At 36.1% G+C, this 21715-nt stretch overlaps 1 protein-coding gene across 9 annotated transcripts in view; it reads left to right on the plus strand.

Moving 5' to 3' along the window:
• RGS7 (regulator of G protein signaling 7) overlaps positions 1-21715 on the plus strand; it is a 515497-nt gene that overhangs the window by 429811 nt on the left and 63971 nt on the right. For all 9 annotated transcript variants that reach the window (XM_042925199.1, XM_042925201.1, XM_042925206.1 and 6 more), the window contains 3 exons: positions 1003-1067; positions 1912-1988; positions 2095-2176. In XM_042925199.1, the coding sequence (XP_042781133.1) occupies positions 1003-1067; positions 1912-1988; positions 2095-2176 (224 nt within the window). The remainder of the gene's footprint in view (positions 1-1002; positions 1068-1911; positions 1989-2094; positions 2177-21715) is intronic.

Below are 21715 nucleotides of genomic sequence, written 5' to 3' on the forward strand. Positions count from 1 at the left end.
GGACTGTTTTGTGGCCCAGTATGTGATCTATCTTGGAGAATGTTCCATATGCACTCGAGAAGAAAGTGTATTCTGCTGCTTTGGGATGTAGAGTTCTAAATATATCTGTCAAGTCCATCTAGTCTAATGTATCATTCAGGGCCATTGTTTCTTTACTGATTCTCTGTCTAGATGATCTATCCATTGTTGTAAGTGGATTATTAAAGTCCCTGCAATTATCACATTCTTATGGATAAGATTGCTTGTGTTTGTGTTTGTTTTAAATATTGGGGTGCTTCCGAATTCGGTGCATAGACATTTATAATTGTTAGCACTTCCTGATGGATAGACCCTGTAATTATTATATAATGCCCTTCTTCAACTCTTGTTACAACCTTTAATTTAAAGTCTAGTTTGTCTGATATAAGTATGGCTATTCAAGCTTTCTTTTGACTTCCAGGAGCATAATATATTGTTCTCCATCCCCTCACTTTCAGTCTGGAAGTGTCCTCAGGTCTAAAATGAGTCTCTTTTAGACAGCTAATAGATGGGTCTTGTTTTTTTATCCATTCTGATATCCTATGTCTTTTGAATGAATTTAAATTTTTTTATGTTTATTATTTATTTTTGAGAGAGAAACAGAGTGTGAGCAGGGGAGGGGCAGAGAAAGAGGGAGACACAGATCCAAAGCAGGCTCCAGACTCTGAGCTGTCAGCACAGATCCCAACATGGGGCTTGAACCCACGAACCATGACACCATGACCTGAGTTGAAGTCGGACACTTAACCAACTGAGCCACTCCCCATGAACATCTTTTTTCTTATAAATACCATTATGTTTGAATTTCAGTAAAAATATCATACCTTCTTTATTTTTGTCAAAAAAATAAATCATTGAAAATGATGAGTGGAAAAAAATGGCAAAGACCGAGATGTCTTGATTTATAACACTATCTTTTATTTTCAGTAAGTGCCTTCATGTTAACAAGCAGGGAAGATGTAATTAATTTTTTTTTCCTTTTAGCGGTTTATCTCTGCAAGAGAACAATGCAAAACAAGGCAAGGCTGGAACTAGCTGACTATGAAGCTGTAAGTACTAAGGACTTTCTGGCAAAGAATGTCATAAAATGAACAGGAATAAGGCCTATGGTCATTTCTGGGAATTCTGTTGACTTTCTACATGCCTGGATTTTAAGGACCAGATTCCCAGGGATCGAGCATCATAATGGCCTAAATGCCTGACTTGCTTGCTTCCTTGGAGACGGTGAACTTCTACACACACAAATTCATGGGAGAAGGGAGGAGTATGTCTTACTTGCTAAACTCAAGTGTGAGAATGTGAGATGTGTCCTGCATATAGTAAAGACATCCAAACTTAGAGAAGTAAAGAACATTTACTTTGGGTAAATGGTTTTTGCAGAACCTTCAGGTTGGTCACCATCAGCAGGTAAAATTAATCTGATGTAATTTGTTCCGACAATTGCTATGTTGTGATTTACTGACTTTGAAGCATTGACTAGAAATGGTAGTAGTCTTCTGAGGGTTTACATTCTTGTCAGGAACTGGATGGATTGACTGAATCAATAGTAAAAATGCATTGCTTTTCTGTTCCTCACTAAAATGGGCACAGAAAACTCCAATAGGTTAGTACTGAGCACTTTTTATATACAAAGTAATTTTAGTATTTTAGATGTTTACTTGTATTCTCTCAAGTCAATTATTCATAAACATTAATATTTGTGATAGGTTTCCCTGTTTCCTCTGTTAATATGAGGATGAGTTATATTCAGTGAGCATGACTCATCATTCAGAACTGGAGTACACTTACTACTTTAGAGACTATATTTTCTTGACAAATTCATACGGTAGATAAATGAGAAGGGAGTAGTGATCATGAGCACCAGAAAGTCTTCACCTGTGGTGTATTTTTCAGGAGAGCCTGGCCAGGCTGCAGAGAGCATTTGCCCGGAAGTGGGAGTTCATTTTCATGCAAGCAGAAGCACAAGCAAAGTGAGTCCTTGTGAGTCTTTTGGAAAATTTGTTCAAGTTGCGGCCTTTTGTCCAGAGAGGTGCTACAATTAATATCACTTATTATCCATTGTTACCATGTTGACAGAGTGGACAAGAAGAGAGACAAGATTGAAAGGAAGATCCTCGATAGCCAAGAGAGAGCATTCTGGGATGTTCATAGACCTGTGGTAAGCATGAGTGCACACCTTATCTCCAGTTCATAATCTGAGCCTTTGGAAAGTGAAGGATGCCTGAGAAAGTGAGGGAAGAATGAGGTAACCCCATCACTCTTCCACAAATCTTGATGATTTCATTAAGGGAAGATTGCCACTCTCGTGTACGATGACCAGAATTCAGTAGTGTCACGCTTAATTTATAAAGTTGTGCATTTTCCCAATATGACATCACTCTTGGAATTTGAGGTACCTGATACTTTTATACCCTTGAAAGAAAAAAGATTTCAACAAAGCAGTCTTACATAAGCTGTGTGACCCAGAGTGACAAATAATGAATGTCCTTGATTAATGCCACAAAACTGTAAGGAATTCAACACTGGTTATGGGCATTCACAAGAAAACATGTCTGATCTCATATATTTCTTTATATTTTAATAGTATGTCTTTGTTTTCTATATATTTCTTTAAACACAAGCAGGCAAGACATTAGAGAATAATATTTCTGGAAGTATTATTAGAATAAATATCAGGATCACAGCATGAGACAAATCAAGATTGATGAGAATATTTTAAAATTTTCCTCTCAGCTTCCTTCAGGACCAGACCAAAATAGATCTGCTTTCCAAAGATTTACATATATATATATATATATATATATTTCAATTTCAGATAACAATGCAATTGTTAAATTCTATATTGAATTTTTCTCTCTTTGAATTTCTAGAAGATTAGAATTGAGAATTAACTGGCTTCTTTGCTCAATATTCAGTTTGAGTTTTGTTACTCATGGTGAAAAAGGATTATAAGGTTACATGCATAAGAATGGAAAGAATATGAAGTAGGATTTTGCTTGCTTATTTGTTTGGTTTAAGCTGTCTTTGGAAACCAGTCAACACATTATGTTTCTGTGTTTATCCACTTTATGCCCCTGGACATCTGGTGGCCCATCGCTAGCCTTGTTCAGCTTTCATGGCCTGCATCCTCCTGTCAACTCAAGAGGGTTGCTCATGAGGACTTATTCCATGGTCCTTGGCCCTCTGTGTGGCCGTGTTGGAGACAGAACTTGTACACAGTTGTTTCTGCTCTGTCTAGTGTGAGTCATGCTTCAGTCCTCTGTGTCTCCCTGCAGCAAGGAACACATATGAATGCTTTCCAAGGGGTCGCCTGCTGCACCCCTTACTAGGCTTCCAATTAGAAAATCATCCTAAGGAGCACCCAGAGGGAGAAACCACCCTGTATATATATAATTCATTTCCTTTATTCAACGTGTAGGTGCTGATGACAGCAGTTGCAAATGTTGAGGAAGCTAATCTGTGGGATCTCTCCTTAGTATCATTCCTACACTTTTCATTTTATTTAGGCTATTATTTTCGAACTTGAAATATATCTCTTAGGTTTAGGCAATAGAATTATAACATGACCTTCCTTGGTGTTTATCAACTAATATATCTGGAATGATCTGATTGTGTTGACTCTTCTCTTCAAAGGGATTATTCTCTGTTCACCTCTAAAACTTACTTTTTGAAACGTCTGAAGGATAGCCTTTGTCCCCAACTTTTTTAGGTAAATGGATCAGTCCTGTAGACACATGCCAACACAATGACTAATCACTTTTTCCTTCAAAAGCCATATATGAACCCCATGAAACACAGAATACCACAGCATGCCACCCTTCCTACCATGTGCAGCATCATGTAAGAATACTACTTACTGGGGCGCCTGGGTGGCTCAGTCGGTTAAGCATCCGACTTCAGCTCAGGTCACGATCTCGCGGTCCGTGAGTTCGAGCCCCGCATCGGGCTCTGGGCTGATGGCTCAGAGCCTGGAGCCTGCTTCCGATTCTGTGTCTCCTTCTCTCTCTGCCTCTCCCCCGTTCATGCTCTGTCTCCCTCTGTCTCAAAAATAAATAAACATTAAAAAAAAAAAATTAAAAAAAAAAAAAAAAAAAAAAGAATACTACTTACTCTGTATCAACATGTGCCAGGCATTGTACTGCATGAAATGTTGATTAAAACATAGTCCTTGATTCCTAAAATTCACATCCAGTGGAAGCATTTTATGAACATAGTCACGAACCCTTTAAGACAGGCATGACTGCACATTTGTTTTCTGTGGGGAAAATACAGATGGTCATGGGATTTATATGACTTGCCCATGTACACAAGGCTAGTAGTGGCCTGAACCAACTATTTTCTACTCCATAGTCTGATTCACAAAGGAAGGGGAGCAACAGGGGAGTAGAGTGGCTCCAGTCAAAGAAAGCAGCTGCAGCAAGAGTGAGATGCTCACTGCATGCCTCCATTCTGAAAAAAAGAGGGGATAAAAAGTTAGCAATATTGCATGTGTGATATGGCTATATTTATAGGTGTCTTGTTATAGGAATATTTTACTAGTATATTTTACTTCTGGTTTTTGAATATTCTTTTTTCATTCATTTTACTGTTTTCAAGAGCCCGAAGTTAAAGCCATCTTTAAAACACTGTAGGCCACATATCCCTGATCTAGGGGCACCCAGCTACCATGTAGGGAACACCGTGGTCAGGTGTTGTTATACAATATGAAATGTAAAGGGCTAGTTGCAGTAGTGTTTCTCCAGTAAGTACTATCTCCTATATTCATATAGAATAGTCTTGTGTAACTTATTACTATTTCAAGAACAATCTAAAATTTTTATAAATATATTGATAAATCTAGTTCACATAAATTACTAGTACATTAAAAAGATCACAAAGAATGCCCTTGTTTTTATTTTGGTTTCAAAAAGACTAATTATAAAAATATTAACTGACCACTATAAGTCTTAAAAGTCTAGAGATCGATATTCCCATTAGAATAAAAAAAAAAAAAAAAAACTCTACTCAAATTTCACTGGTTTATAATACAACCTAATTGAAAGACCTTTAAGTCACATAATTACATTTTCCTGGATTGATTTTAGCTTCATCAATATAGAAAATATCTCTGTTTTCAAAAACCAGAAATGGAGTTATTTTAATAGCATTATTTGTTGTTGTTTTTTTTTCATTTTGTCTCTTCTTGTAAAATCCTACCATTAAACATTCAATAAAAAATATAACAGAGAACAGTTAATCCTCATGAAGATTTTATTAATTCAAGTATCTGCCACATTGCATTGTTTGGTTTGCTTTGATTTGATCTGGTTTTACTCTGGCATTTACTTAATCAAAAATGGGTTGGAAGCCAGTAGCTAGAAATGTAGTGGAGAAAGGGAAATCTCAGCAGCTCAGAGTCTTTAAAGTATACTTTAAAAATTAATTTAAAATATTATATTACATAAATTTCTACTTGAAGAATATATAGAAAATATATGTAATATGATTTTACTTTTTAAAAAACCGTGAGGCCTCTTAACATGTAATCTTTCTATTTCACTTAATACCATTATGAAATAAATTTAGCTTCTCTGAGCATGCTTATATTTACTCCAGAAAAGTAAAGTCATTAACCCCAAGAAGGACTCTTCAGTTTTCAGGGATTCCACATAGAATTGTCAAAAACTAACTACTCAAGAATATAATTGGAGAAATACACTAAATTGTAGTAAATGTCAAATAATTTGGGATTTATGTTAATTTTTGTATTTAATGTTTCAACATTTTAATGAAGCCCTTTCAAGGGCCAACATATTCTTAGTCTGTATTAATAGAATTTTAGGAACTAATTCAATTGAAGTAAAAATTACCCTTGTCACAGTGCTGAGGAACTCAATTTTAGAGTTTTGTGCCTAGCTCTAGAAACCATACTTAAAAAAAAAATGTGGCTGAGCTCTAGTTGAGGTGAATGTTAAAGGGGCAAAGTCAAAAATGAGAAAAAAATAATTGTGGGGCACCTGGGTAGCTCAGTCGGTTAAGCGTCCGACTTCAGCTTGGGTCATGATCTTACAATCCGTGAGTTCAAGCCCCGCGTCAGGCTCTGTGCTGACAGCTCAGAACCTGGAGTCTGCTTTGGATTCTGTGTCTCCCTCTCTCTCTGCCCCTCCCCTGCTCATGCTCTGTCTCTCTCTGTCTCAAAAATAAATAAAAACATTAATTTTTTTTTAAATAAAGAAAAAAAAGAAAAATTAATTGTGAAATTATTAGAGAGATTAGTGGCCTTAAGGATAAGAAAACCCAAGAAAGTTGTCTTCATATTTTGGAAATTTGATTAGGTGGAGTTGGAATGAGGCTTATTCTTTTACCCCATTTGGATTCTGTATGACCAATGTGGAAACAACTGGAAAATAAAATCTCAATGTAAAAACTTCATTAATACTTAACTAAATATCATTGCCAACCTTAAATGATAGGAATGATTAATTCAAGTATACTTTGAAATTCATTCGCCAGAAATATGGTGGAGAAAAGGCAATTTTCTCCTTTTCTCCTTTGTATAGTGAGATTAGTAATTTTTAGTGGTCCTTCCAGCATGAAGTATCAGGAGTTAGTTCAACTTGGGGCACCTTGGGGCTCAGTCAGTTAGGCATCCCATTCTTGTTTTTGGCTCAGGTCGTGAGCTCATGGTTCATGAGTTCAAGTCTCACATTGGTTCCACACTGAGAGTGCTTGGGATTTCTTTCTCTCCTTCCCTCTCTGCATCCTTCCCCCCTCCCCCCCATCTCCAAACAAACAAACAAACAAACAAACAAAAAAGAATTAGATCAACTTCTTTGCTTCCCAAATCTGTTAGTTTGGGATTGATTCATGCCATGTACTTCAAAAAAGGCTTACAGAATAAAAATACTTAAGTACAGAAAATGGAAATGTACTTCATTAAAAGTTCAAAATAAAAATAATAATCTTAATTCTTCCTGATTTTAAATTGAACAAATCTTCATCACAAAATAGTGAAAATAGTTATTATTTACCTATAGCTTCTACATGCAATGGCTTATTCTTACATATATTACCATTTATAAATTAATTTTTCCATTTACGGAGGTATAATTGACACGTACTATAGAATAAGCTTAAGATATACAACATAATCATTTGATATATGTGTATGTAGCAAAATGATTACCACATCCATCACCTCACATAGTTACAATTTTGTGTGTGTGATGAGAACTTTTAACATTTACTTTCTCAGCACTTTTTAAAATATACATATTTAACTATAGTCACCATGCTGACATTATATTCCTGGGACTTATTTATCTTATACTGGAAATTTCTACCTTTTGACCACTTTTACCCATTTCCTTCATACACACACTCCATGCCTCTGGCAACCACTAATCTGTTCTCTGTGTCAATGCATCTGTTATATTTTTTTAGATTCTACATATAAGTGATCATACAGGATTTGTCTTTCTCCATTACTTGTTTCACTTGGCATAATGTCCTCAAGTTTCATCCATGTTGTCATAAATGGCAGGATTTCCTTCTTTTTACGGCTGAATAATATTTCAGTGTGTGTGTATGTGTGTGTAACACATGCCACATTTTCTTTATTCATTCATGTGTTGATCAACACTTAGGTTATTTCCATATCTTCCTATTATAAATAATGCTACAATGAACACGGGGATGCAGATAGTAATTTCAGGATAGTAATTTCTTTTCATTTAGAAATACATCAGAAGTGAAGTTGGTAGATCATATGGTAGTTCTATTTTTAATTTTATGAGGAACCTCCATAATGTTTTCCACAGTGGCTGCACCAGTTTGCATTCCCACCAACAGTGCATGAGGATTCCTTTTCTGCACATCCTCTCTAGCACTTTTTCTCTCCTGTGTTTTTGATACTAACCTTTCTAATAGATAGGAGGTGATATGTCATTGTGATTTTTATTTGCATTTCCCATATGATTAGTGATGTTGAGCATCTTTTCATGTATCTGTTAGTCATTAGGCATCTTTGGAAAAAAACATGTCTATTCAGATCCTCTCCTAATTTTAAATTCAATTTATTGTTTTGTTATTGAGTTGTATGAGTTCTTTCTATATTTTGGATATTAACTTCTCATCCAGTATATGGCCTGCAAATATTTTCTCCCATTCTATAGATTGTCTTTCATTTGTTGAATGTTTATTTTGATGTGCAGAAGTTTTTTAATTTGATGTAGTCCCACTTGTTGATTTTCTGTTTTGCTGCTTGTGTTTTAGGTATCATAACCAAAAAATCATTGCTAAGACCCATGGAAGGAGTTTTCCCCTATTTTTTTTTAATGTTAATATATTTTTGAGAGAGAGAAACAGATAGTGCAAGCTGGGGAGGGGCAGAGAGAGAAGGAGACACAGAATCTGAAGGAGGCTCCAGGTTCTGAGCCATCAGCATAGAGCTTGAGATCATGACCTGAGTAAAGTTGATACCCTAAACAATTGAGCCACCCAGATGCCCCACCCCCTATATTTACTTCTAGAAGTTTTATGGTTTCAGGCCTTACATTTAAGCCTTTATCCATTTCAAGTTATTTTTTTTAACATATTGTCCATTTTAAGTTAATTTTTGTGTGGCTAAGATACCGGTCTAGTTTCATTCTTTTTCATGTGAATATCCATTTTCCCAGCACTATTTATTGAAGAAACTATCTTTCCTCCTTTGAGTATCTATTCTCCTTTGTCAAATATTAAGTTGATCATACATGCATGGGTTTATTTCTAGACTTGATTTTGTTCCATTGGTAGGTATGTCATTTTTTTTATTTCCATTGCATACTCTCTTGATTACTGTAGCTATGTAATATCATTTGATATTGGGGAGTGTAATGCCTCCAGATTTGTACTTATTTCTCAGTATTACTTTGGGTATTTGGTGTCTTTTGTGCTCCATATGAATTTTAGGATTTTTTTTTCTATTTCTATAAAAATGCTATTGGAATATTGATAGGAATTGCATTGAACCTACAGATAGCTTTAGGTAGTATGGACATTTTAACAACGTTAATTCTTCCAGGCCATGAGCACAGAATATCTTTCCATTTATTTGTGTATTCAGTGTACAGGTATTTTACCTCCTTGGTTAAATTTATGCCTAAGGATTTTATTGTGCTTGATGCTATTGTAAATAGTATCGTTTTCTTTATTTCTTTTTAAAATAATTCTTTGTTAGTGTATGGAAACAGTACTGATTTTGTATGTTGACTTTTATCCTACAAATTTACTGAATTTGTTGATTAAATCTAACAGGTTTTTTTGGTAGACTCTTTAGGAATTTTTATATATAATCATGTCATTTCCAAACAGAGGTAATTCTATTTCTTTTTCTCTGATTTGGATACCTTTTATTTATTTTTCTTGCCTGATTACTCTGGCTAGGACTTCTGGTCGCATATTAGCATTTTTAATGGTTTCATTGACACTAACTTCAGAATACTTGTCTTATATTTGTCAGACCATGGTCTTCGGAGCAAAGAGTGTGTCTTCAGTGCTTCAATGTAGCATTTTGTAGGATACAACTTAATTTGAAATCTCAAACCAAGTAATTGAGAGATCGGGGAAATATGAAATATGCAAAGGATTTTTCTAAAAGTTAGGTGCAGATTTGGAATGCTGAGTTTGTTTTAGGGCATGCTGAGTATGACAACATAACATCCAGATGGAAATGTCTATAGTTGTAGATTTGTGACATAGTTTAAGGGATATTTTAGGGCCATCAAATTAATTTTGAAGCTCATTATGTTAAGGGTAACAATTGAGGCTCTGAGGCAGGAACTGTTTGTCTGTGGGAAGCAACAGAGTCAAAGAAAATTAGTAATTTATTTAGAAGTTTTCTTTTCTTTCTTCTTCCTTATATATAGTCCCATAATTCCAGAAAATCTGTTTAAGCTCCCTATACATTTTTTCTTCAAATAAATCAGTATGAAGCAGTATTATGAAGCATGTGTGTGTGCATGTGTGTGTAAATTTATTAAAATGTGAAGTTTTGGGGTGCCTGGGTGGCTCAGTTGGTTAAGCATCCAACTCTTGATTTTGACTCAGGCCATGATCTCACGGTTGGTGGGATTGAGCCCTGCATCTGGTTCTGCACTGGCAGCACAGAGCCTGTTTGGAATTCTCTCTCTCCCCCTCTCTCTCTCTCTGCCCCTCCTCTACTCACACATGTATATTCACATGTTCTCACTCTCTCTCTTTCAAAATAAATAAACTTTAAAAAAATATGAAGTTTAAAGGTGTCTGGGGGAAGAGGTGGTAGATCTGCATAAGTCCCATAAGATTCAGAGTTGCTAAGACCTATTTGGTTAGATTTTGGTGATTCTGCCTGAAGTCCAATAATAGAAAGGAGCAATGAGGTTCTTGAAATAAAATCATCATAGAGGAAATAAAGGAAGTCTAGTGGAGACTTTCACAATGGTGGTGGTGTTCTGGGTCCAACCAAACTTGTGCTCCACAACTGTGGATCCAGCTTACATCCTTTAAATTGACTTTTGTTTTGTTTGGTTTTGTTTGTTTTTTTACATTTCTTCAGCTTTACTGAGGTATAACTGACAAAATTGTAAGATATTTTAAAATGTATAACATGGTGATTTGATATACGTATACATGGTGAAAGGATTCCCCCCACCAAGTTAATTAACACTGACTTTGAGGGTTAATCCAAAAAGCTGTAATTTAGGGAACATAGGCCCTTTTACTTCTGGGCATAGTCAGATGTGTGCCCTGAGAAGTGGAGTTGGCTATATATAGTGTGCCACCCTTCCTCTTCACCTTGAAAACCCACAGTTGCCTAGTTATACTTTGAAGACAAGACTAAAAAGAAATATTATTTGTACCACAAACTATAAAGCACAAGACTATAATTAAAAATATTCCTACACATATGCTATTGGAGATACCAACATGGCACATTTTCTTGGGAAAAGGGTAGGGAAACCTAGCATAAGGTCAAGGGACAGTTATCTTTTAAACTTTTATTAAAGTATAACATACATACAGAAAACTGCATAAAGCATAAGTATCAATGAATTTTCACGAACTGAACACAGCCATGTAACAAGCATCCAGTTTAAAAAATAACAAAAAACAAAACAACAACAAAAAACATTACGAGGATCCCAGAGCCCCACTGGTGACCATTCCAGTCATTACTCTCTCTACCAGTAGTAACTTCCCATACAATGTAGATGTTTGCCTACTTTTAATCTTTATATAAATAATCAATTTATAGACACTATCAACATGCACTCTTTTGTATTAAGCATTTTCATATGAGTTTTTTTTTCATATCATTGAAGGTAGTTGTACTTTGCTATCCTCAATATTTTATAACTTTCATTACATGGGAGAAGGAGACTTCATTATATGCTGATGATAAATTACCTTCCATATGATTAATACTCCACCATTTCATCCATAATTTTGATATTCAACTTATAATTTTCACTAACTCATTATATTCAACTTGAGTTCAACTTGAGTTCCTTCAGACTTATTTATCACTCAAAACCATCAATTAAATCTTTTTTGTGTTTAGGTTCAAAAGTGATACACACCACAAAAACAAAAGAGAAAAACAAGGTAAATGACACCATATTATATATAGCAAAAGAGTGATCTTTTAATAAATATAGAACTTGTAAATCAGTGAGAAAAAAATCAAAGAAACGTTTAAAATGCAATGAAAAATGCTTACTTTTTTTTACCTATCAAGTTTGCAAAGATTTTTTTTAATAGGAAATGTATTGTCAAACTGGTTCCCAGTGCACATCCCAAAAGGTGCCCTCCTCAATGCCCATCACCCACCCTCCCACCCCCCATCAACCCTCAGTTTGCTCTCAATTTTTAAGAGTCTCTTATGCTTTGGCTCTCTCCCTCTCTAACCTCTTTGCAAAGATTTTTTTTTAAAGGATAATACCACAACCATTTATTTTATATACAGTCTTACCATCTTAGGCCCAGAGGTAGTTATTTGGTTGTTGCAGAGGAGTAAGTGGATAGGTAGGTAGTTGGAAAAATGGATGGATAGATACACAGACTGTTACATAGACAGGCTGATGTGTGCATAGAGAAATCCCTGAAAAGGATAGATACACAAGTATCAACAGTAGTGTTCTCTGAATGTTGAAATTCTGTTTATTTTGTCTTCTCTCTCTCTCTCTCTCTCTCTCTCTCTGTCTCTCTTTCTGATTTGTATTAAAATTAGAAACTAATGGGTGTTTACATATATAGTTGTGGGTTCGGTTTCAGCTTTGTCCAGCAAAGCCAAGGACGGCAGAAAGTATTACTCAAGACTCCATGCAAGTCAAGAGAGGTGAGAGGGAGGCCAAGGGATGTCTCCCTGAGCAGCTCTCAGGCTCCCGTATTTATTGAGCATACATTCAGGGAAACATTGCGCAATGTCAGTATTGGCTACGTGCCAGTAAGAACGTATAGAAAGTGTGCAGAAAAACAAGTTAAGACAGGATAAAATATTCCATGAGATAACATGGTCTAAGGAATTTATGAGTATAGGTAGGACCTAACCCCTAGATACACATTAACTAGATAAGCAAAGTGTGGCTGCTGTTTTCAGCAAGGCCAGAAAGCAGTGTTCTGCTTTGCAATTCATTTCCTATAATCTCCTAACCCAGGACATAGCTATTTGATTTCCAACATATAATAAGAAAAAACAATAATAGTTTTAAAAAGTGAATCAAGACTTTCAGTCCAGCATACAAAGACCTTGGAAGTTGTCACTTCCATTCTCATAATAGGAAAAAGCTGAAAATCAACAACCATTTTTAGATCCATCAGGGAATGATGTCTCAGGGCAAACCAGTGTCAGTCCTCAAAACTGGAGAGGCAGACAGGCGGTTACAGGAGATCACAACTGACCAGGGAAAATCCCAGGAACAGAAACCTCTACAGGACCCAGTGCTGGGGTAAGAAATCTTGAGCTTTAATTGACAAATTGCTAGAGGCTCAGTGTAGACAAGCTTAACAATGACAACTCCAGGGGAGGCCAGTGTTAGGGGCAGGCCCCACACTTTTGTGAGTTTTACCTCCAGAATCTCTACTAGATTCAGACTAGATTCAAAGATCTGAGAAAACTCCCTTCCTGCTCTTCACAGAGGAAAGGGAAAAGAAACTATTTTTAAATATACCCAGAACATTCTCTTCTTTGTAAAAAGACTAGCCTTCAAGAGAAGCAATAGAGCCAGACTGACCAAGGTTTTACCAAAGCCTAACGAACTCAAGCCTCCCTCTAGTTTGAGAGAGGGGAAAATAACTTGTAAAGGTTACAGCCCAGGAGCCACAGGCTCCCTAGAAGACTAAGACCTAACCATACACTGTCCAGTGCTTCCCCTCACCCAGGTATAACCACCACATGAGTAGTGCTAAGTAACAACAGAGGATTACAGGGGAAGGAGCTACATATCTCAGATCTTAAGATGCCTAGGTTGTCTCCCCAAGACAGCTGGGGAGATAAAAACAAGAACCTCAGGGAAAATTTTAGTCTCTGATAACTACAGCAATAGAAAACAGTAAACACAGTCTAACCCCTAGGCAGATAAACATAAACCACACACTGAATGCTTTTTTACCTCACTTTTATCCAGAACATCAAGTATGTCTGGCTTTCAACAAAAAATTGAAGATATAGAAAAAAAAAAAAAGAAAAAGAAAAGAATAAGAAAAAGACAAAAGAAAAACAGTTTGAAGAGAGATAAAGCATTAGAATCAGACTCAAATATGGCAGAGACAGTGAAATAATCAGACCAGGAATTTGAGAAAAGTATGGTGAATAAGCAAAGGCTTCTAATAGGAAATGTTGACAACATGTAAGAGCAGAGGTATGATATAAACAGAGATATGGAAACTCTAATAAAAAGTCAAAAGGTGGGGCCTCTGGGTGGCTCAGTTGGTTAAGCATCTGACTTCAGCTCACCTCATGATCTCACAGTTTGTGGGTTCAAGCCCCGCATCGGGCTCCATGCTGACAGCTCGGAGCCTGGAGTCTGCTTCAGATTCTGTGTTTCTCCCTCTCTCTGTCTGTCCCCTACTTACGGTCTGTCTCTCTTTCTCAAAAATAAATAAACATTAAAAAATGTTTTTAAGTCAAAAGGAAAGGCTATAAATAGAAAAAAAATACTGTAGCAGAAATGAAGAATGCCTTTGATGAGCTTATCAATAGACTGGACATGGCCAAAGGAAAAAAAATCAGTGAGCTTGAAGAAGTATCAATAGAAAATTCCAAAACTAAATTGTATAGAGAAAAAAAAAAGAACAACAAAAAAGAAACAGAACAAACTATCCAAGAACTGTGGAACAATATTAAAGGTGTGATAGATAAATAGTGAGAAGACTAGAAAGAGAAGGAAGACAGAAAGGAGGAATTGAAACAATGACTGATTGAAGCGACAATGACTGTTAATTTCCAAAAATCAGTGCCAAATTACAGAGCCACGAAGCTCAGAGAATGTCAAACAGAGTTAATACCAAAAAATCTGAGCGTAAGTATATTGCATTCAAACTGCAGAAATCAAGACCAAGAGAAAATGTTGAAAGAAGCCAGAGGGGGAGAAACTCCTTACCCATACAGAAGAGCAAGGATAACAATTACACCAGACTTATTTTCAGACAGCATGCAAACAAGAGAATGGAGTGAAATATTAAGTATTTGCATGGCTAATTTGGAAAACCATTCTGCGTTTCCTACAAAATGAAACATGCTCTTACCATATATTTACCAAAATGAGTTGAAAACATGTCTACACAAAAACCTGGACATAAATGCTTATAGAAGCTTTACTAACAATTGTCAAAACTTGGAAAAAAGCAAGATGTTCTTCCGTAGGAAACTGTGGTCCATAAACTGGAATATTTTTCATCAATAAAAGGAAATGAGCTGTCAAGCTACAAAAAAGACATGGGGTGAACCTTAAATGCATAGTGCTAAGTGAAGGCCAATCTAAAAAGGCCATGATCCCAGCTCTGTGACATGCTGAAAAAGGCAAAACTAGACAGGAAAAATATCCATAGTTTTCAGGGTTTGAGATAGAGGCAGGACCTGGTGAACAGGGGGAGCACAGGAAATTTGGGGAGCAGTGAAACTAATCTGAAGGATATCATAATGGTGGATACATGTCCTACATTTTTCAAAACCCATAAAATTACAGCACAAAGAGTGAACCCCAGTGTTTGCTGCTGACTTTAGTTAACAATGATGTATTAATACTGGCTTCTCAATTGTAACAAAGGTACTACACTCACATAAAATGTTAATGATAAGGGAAACCACGGGGTGGGTGAGAGACCATATGGGACATCTCTGTACTTTATGCTCAATTTTTCCGTAAACTTAAAGCTGTTCAAAAATCCTATTAATTTTTTTTTAACCTCAGATAAAAACATCTTTTTAAAGTGAAATAGAGGGCATGTCCCAGGAGCAATGAGCCCAGAAAAATGTCTGATCACAAGGACGCACCAATGTCATATGACAGTAGAAGATAAAAATGAATTCTATCCGCATAACGTCAGGTCCAGTCTTGCAGAAAACCTGCTGGTTATTTCACTGCATGTCTTTGTTCACTGTATAGTCATGACCTTGAAATGGAATATGATAAAGCCTATTTATTAGTTTTCTGTTGTATTCAGTATACTTGGTTTATTTGCCTTATATGGTGGATGGGTTTTTGACATCTGAAATCGGAGTGGTAAAAACCAAAGTCCCACAAAAAATGAATTGCAGGCATTTTTATCTCTTTGAAGGATGAAGCTAATGCCCTGTAGGCCATGAATATAGTATTGGAAAATCCTGCCATTCATTTCTCCTGGATGGGAATAAATACATTCAAAAGAATTCTTCAGAGAAAGAGAAAAAATCAGAATTCCATTTTTAAGGATTAGTTGTACTACTCTATGTGTATACCCCTATGCTGTTTTGATGCATGATCGTGTACTCAGTGTGCACATTAAACAAACGAGTACATCATGAGATTTCATTATTCCTATGGAATACATTTTTCTAAATATACTATTAATATACTAAATATAGTCCTGTATTAATAGGATAAGTGGTTGGCCAGAAAAAAAAAATGGAATAAGGTAAAAACATTGTTTTCGTTGGAAAAGACTGTTTCTTTAAATGACCCATTCATTTGGTATATATTTCCACCAACATGTATGGAAGCTTGCTGTACTGAAGGCTAAAAACGCAAAGATGAATACGATGCTGTCCCTGTGATGGAGAAATTCTTATCTTGGGATGAGTGGGATGGAGACTTATAAGGATAATTATCATGAAAATGATGAGATCTCTAATGGAGCTATAATATAGTGCTTTGGGGAGTACAGGAATGACTGGAATCATTGGTTAGTTATGATTATCCCAAGGAAGAGAGACTTAAGGGAACAGATCTTTTTCTTACATACAAAAGCCAAATGTGGGCTAGATTTGACTTAAAGACGCTGAGTGAAAATGGTAAGACATATGCCAGTGATTGTAAAGTAACTATTTTAGGTTCCTATTTTCCTCTTTAAATACATCCTACCATGCTAGTTCTTCTGTACCCAAACAAAAACTTGTATGGACCCCATGACTTCTCTGTTCGGTCTTAGGTGAAACATCCTATGGGCTACAGTAAATCCCAAACATAATTTTGATCAGATATGCAATTGCAAGACATAATCAAACTACACATCTAATTTGAAATTGAGGTTTCTTTTTCCCAGGCTCCTAGAGGTGGGAAGGGAGGCAATTGTTGTTTTCTTCTGCCTTTTCCAATCTAGCTTCTTATTCCCTATTCCCATCTCACTAGCCATGATTTCTGACACATCCAGGGATAGAGTGGTGGGAGCTGGAGATGCTAGGAGCAGATATCTTCTTAACTGACTTGACTGATAGGTTGACTTAGCTTTCATAACCCCTGGGTTTAGAGATGTGCAAAAGTACCTTTCTCTTGTGGGAACTTGTATACGCCCTTGGCTGACCACACCTCTATCTCTGGGGATTTATTGCTTGCAGCTGTCTTTGATTAGGGACAATAGATCCCTAATCTGGTTAGCTACATAATTCTTCCTTAGCCCCTAGGGTTCTAGCAATATCTACAGCACTCCCTGCTTACTTGTGGTTTGACTTTCTGCAGTTTCACTTACCCAAAGGTCAACCATGGGGCCAGAAACAGATGATCCTTCTGATGGACGGTCAGAAGGTTAGTTGTAGCCTAATACTGTATCACAATCCCTACATCAGTCACCTCACTTCACCTCACCACGTAGACATTTCATCATCTCACATTGTCACAAGAAGGGTAAGTACAGTGCAGTAAGCTGGTTTAAAGAGGGAGCAACCACATTCACAAAACTTTTATTACAATATATTGTTATAATTGTTCTATTTTACTCTTAGTTATTGTTGTTAATCTCTTAGCGTGTCTAATTTGTAAATTAAACTTTATCATAGGTGTTTATGTATAGGAAAAAAAACATGGTACATAGAGTGTTCAGTACTATCTGCAGTTTCAGGCATCCACGGGGGTCTTGAAATGTATGCCCCGAATAAGGGGGGACTATTGTATTGCTTTTTCTTTGCTGTCTCTTCATCCCTCCAGGAGGACCTCTTGGATAGGCACCTTAGAAGACCCATCCAGCTTTCTCTTATCTGAACTACAACTGGACCTCTGGAAGCCCTGTTCTCTGTCCCATTGAACCCTAGGAGCACACTCATTTGCAAAACTTCAATTCTCTTTTGTTGCCACAGGCTGGTTAAGCTGCCTCTTGTGCTAGTTTTTTCAATATTGTGTCATCACCAATCTATGGTGTCCCTGACACTGTAGGAGACACATACTAAAGTCTCACAAAAGTCTCTTAAAGCCCTTCTCTCCTGGCTTGGACAGAGATAAAGCTGGACTTAACTGAAGTGCTCTTTTCTACAGTTCCCACCTGTTCTCTGACTCCTGATGTATTCATTCTGTCCACCCATCCCCAGATTTAGCAAGGGATTTAAGACTTCTCCATTGTACTAGTTAGTACCTCCAGTCATTGATAGAACCAGTGAGAGCAGACACTTGTGTCTTATTCTCATTCTTAGGGGAAAGGGCTTCATGTTATACCATTAACTGTGATGTTGGCTAAAGGATTTTCAAAAATGAGTGGGAGGGTTAAGGATTGTCTGGTTCTTGGCCTTCTATTTGAACTTTTCTACCACTCTACCTAAAATGAGCCTTTCCATTCTCAAAATATTGCTACATTTGGAAGTTACTGAGAACATATATATCCACTTATTCAAGTTAAAATTTTGTTTTCATTAGCTCTATAAATTAAGAAAAAATTAACTATAACTATATTCTGTAAGTGCAAGAAAAAAACACTTTATATTATGTGTACTATTCAGGCAGGGGAAAAAAAGTAGTTAGCTAGCTACATACAATCAAAATTTAGTTTCTGCTGCAAGACAGCAAAACATGTATATAATTTAAAGGAATAAAGATTATATGTAATTTGTCTTTCATGTACAATGAAAATACAGAAATTCTCAGGTATAAGTGAAACTATGTTACTATATCACCCACATAACTGTTTTGGGGGAAAAAAATCTTACTTGAGAACTACTCCAGTTGACCAAAGGTAAATGGAATTAATAATTAATATATGTGAAAACCATGATCTAAAAGACTGGTGGTATATGTGGAAATCATTCACATGTTTATTTTAATATGCAATAAATAAAACCTTATGATAATGGTAGAATGGATAGCTCTGAAATGAACATAAGCATATTTAAGCTCTTGATATATAATAAACATCACATAATAATGAGCACAAGGTAGACTATTCAACAAATGCTCTTAAGTCAGTTGGAAAAAATAACTTTTCACCTTATTATTCACATCAAAACACATAAAATTCATTTAAAAGGCATATTTTTTTTAGAAAGGAAAGGAAAAGAAATGAAGGAAGGAAGAAAGAAATCAAAATAAAAAAGGTGCAAAAACCTGATTTAAAAATATATTTACATTTAGTTAATGTTAGGATAGGGGAAACTTTTTGTGCCTAAAGACAGCAAAAGAAATCACAAAGATAAGTGGCAAATAAATTTAACTTAAAAATTAGTTTTTATGTTTAAAAACATAATAAAAGGAGAATAGATAATCTTTGAAAATTATTTGGAACGAGCATGACAAATTTTAGTGTTCTTAATGTATAAAATAATATATAATTCAGAAAGAAAAAATACTGTGACTTCACATAAAAAGTGGAAAAAAGCATTAAACTGACAATTCACACGCAAAAATATAAATGTCTATTAAAAATAGGAAACACGTTTAGCCTTTCTAGTCATAAAAAGAGCAACTTAAAAGAAAGATATGCTGATTTTCTTCAGTCCATTAAAATGGGCTGAAATTTAAAAGTTTAAATTAATCCGGGGTGCCTGGGTGGCTCAGTTAGTTGAGCGTCCGACCAGTTCAGGTCATGATCTCGCTGTTTGTGGGTTCAAGCCCCGTGTCAGGCTCTGTTCTGACAGCTCAGAGCCTGGAGCCTGCTTCAGATTCTGTGTCTCCCTCTCTCTCTGCCGCTCCCCACCCCCCGCCCCACCACTCACACTCTGTCTCTCTCTCCTTCAAAAGTAAATAAACATTAAAATTAAAAAAAAAAAAAAAAACAGTTTAAATTAATCCTACATAATCCTGCCAAGATCAATAGGGAGAGAATCACTCCTAAGTGTTATGGTAGATGTGTGCATTGACATTACATTCCTGAAAAGTAAGTAAGCAGTATGAATAAAAAGTTAAAATCTTTTAAAACAGTAAGTTAATTTATCCTAAACTAGGCAAAATTACAGTGGTTAAATATATCCAGGTAGCTAAAAATCTGAACTAGCATAGATATTCAAAAATAAGAGGTAGTTAAATAAGGTATATTCATAATATAAGCTATTATATAACCATTCAAGATGAGCATTTCAAAGAATTTTTTTTAATGTCGAGAAAATTTGGGGCAGCTGGGTGGCTCAGTCAGTTAAGTGTCCGACTCTTGATTTGGGCTCAGATCATGACGTCACAGTTGGTAAGATTGGACTTCACATTGGACTCCATGCTGACAACACAGATCCTCCTTGGAATTCTCTCTCTCCCTCTCTCTCTGTCTCTCTTACAAAAATAAATATAGAGAAAAACTATGCTGAAATATGAAATGAAATTATATGCATATATAATTATATTTAATATGATCCTAAGTTTGTTTTAAAAAAAACAGCTGTTTAGAGAAGCAGTTAGGAGAGAATATGCCAAATGTTGATTTGTAGTAATTGTTGGGTATTTGATATATAGGTAATTAAAATTTTCTACAAGGAGCATGCATCACATTTATACTTGAAAAACTACACTTGATCGAATAGTCTTAGAACCACTGAATTGAGCCATAACATCCCAGATGAGGGAAGGCACACTTCTGCCATGCTCTGAAGTGGTCACAACATACTTAGAGAGTGGTACCTCACCCCAGGCACTGCATTCTCAGGGCTAACTAGAAATGCTGGCCATCTTGTGAGGAGCATGAGTAGGATGATGGGAGGCGGGCAGGAAGGTGTGATAACATGTACAAGAGTGAGAAGAGCTAAGAAATTAAGCTTAAGGCAGAAAAGCTGGATGCTGTTAATCATCTGTTTTCAAGTATCTTAGCAGCTGTCCCTGGAAAAAGGAGAATTATCCTTCTTTGGATAAAAAGGAGGCAGATTTTCTTTAAATGAAGAATGTTTTTATCCCTTTAATTGTTCAGTGGATGGCATCAGAGAGCAGGGAGATCTCATGTTCTGAATAGCCCAGGACTGCTGCATAAGGTCCCCTTCTCTTAAGTCAGAACTTGGACCTTACCTCCCTTCTCCCCCACCTAACATGACTCAGCGCTTCTCCCTCAGGGAAGATGCACTTGGAAAGTTATTGGTCAAAGGACTTCAGACGGAAATTCGAGAGCATCATATTTCAGTCAACATAATGAAAAGAGGTGATACATGATGCTTTTTTATCTATACAGCTCTTAAATTCAGTACATTATGGATTATATGTGTAGTAAGCTCACTAGGAACACAGACGGAAGAGGGAAGAAGAGGTTTGAAGGTTAAATCCATCAACAGGAAGGTTGCTCCTTGATTGCACACGTGTTTCTGTGACCCAAAGTCTATTACTTTGCACGTGGAATTAATATCTGATATCCTTTTAGCCAATGATGTGGTGTTGGGTAGGACCAGAGCGTGATTTTCACACATGTGAGAGCAATCACCTAAATTGTCTCAATGCCACTCAGCCTCAGAAGCAGTGACAGCTCTCTGGAGTAACTCCAGAAAGGAGGATGGATGCATTCCCAGAGAACTTGACTGAATATTTTTTTTAGCATATTTCATAGTCAACATAGCTTTTCATATATTTTCCATTTCTAAAATAGATAACGTGCTTTTGAAATTTGGTGTACATTAAGTGACTGCTCCTTTTTCTTATTGGACCAAAAACTGAATCGATTTTTGCAAGCAGTTCTGCTGTTTTCTGGCTGTTGTTATTGTGAGGAGTGGTGTTAAATTTTCAAATAACTTATGCCATTGGCTTCATTAACTCAAATATTGAGAATGTTGGTAGTTTTTGTGCGAATGTGGACCTAGTAGCTACATCTTATTTTATGTTTGAGAGGATATTATCAT

Source organism: Panthera leo, chromosome F3, assembly GCF_018350215.1.
Source record: "Panthera leo isolate Ple1 chromosome F3, P.leo_Ple1_pat1.1, whole genome shotgun sequence".
NCBI lineage: Eukaryota > Metazoa > Chordata > Mammalia > Carnivora > Felidae > Panthera > Panthera leo.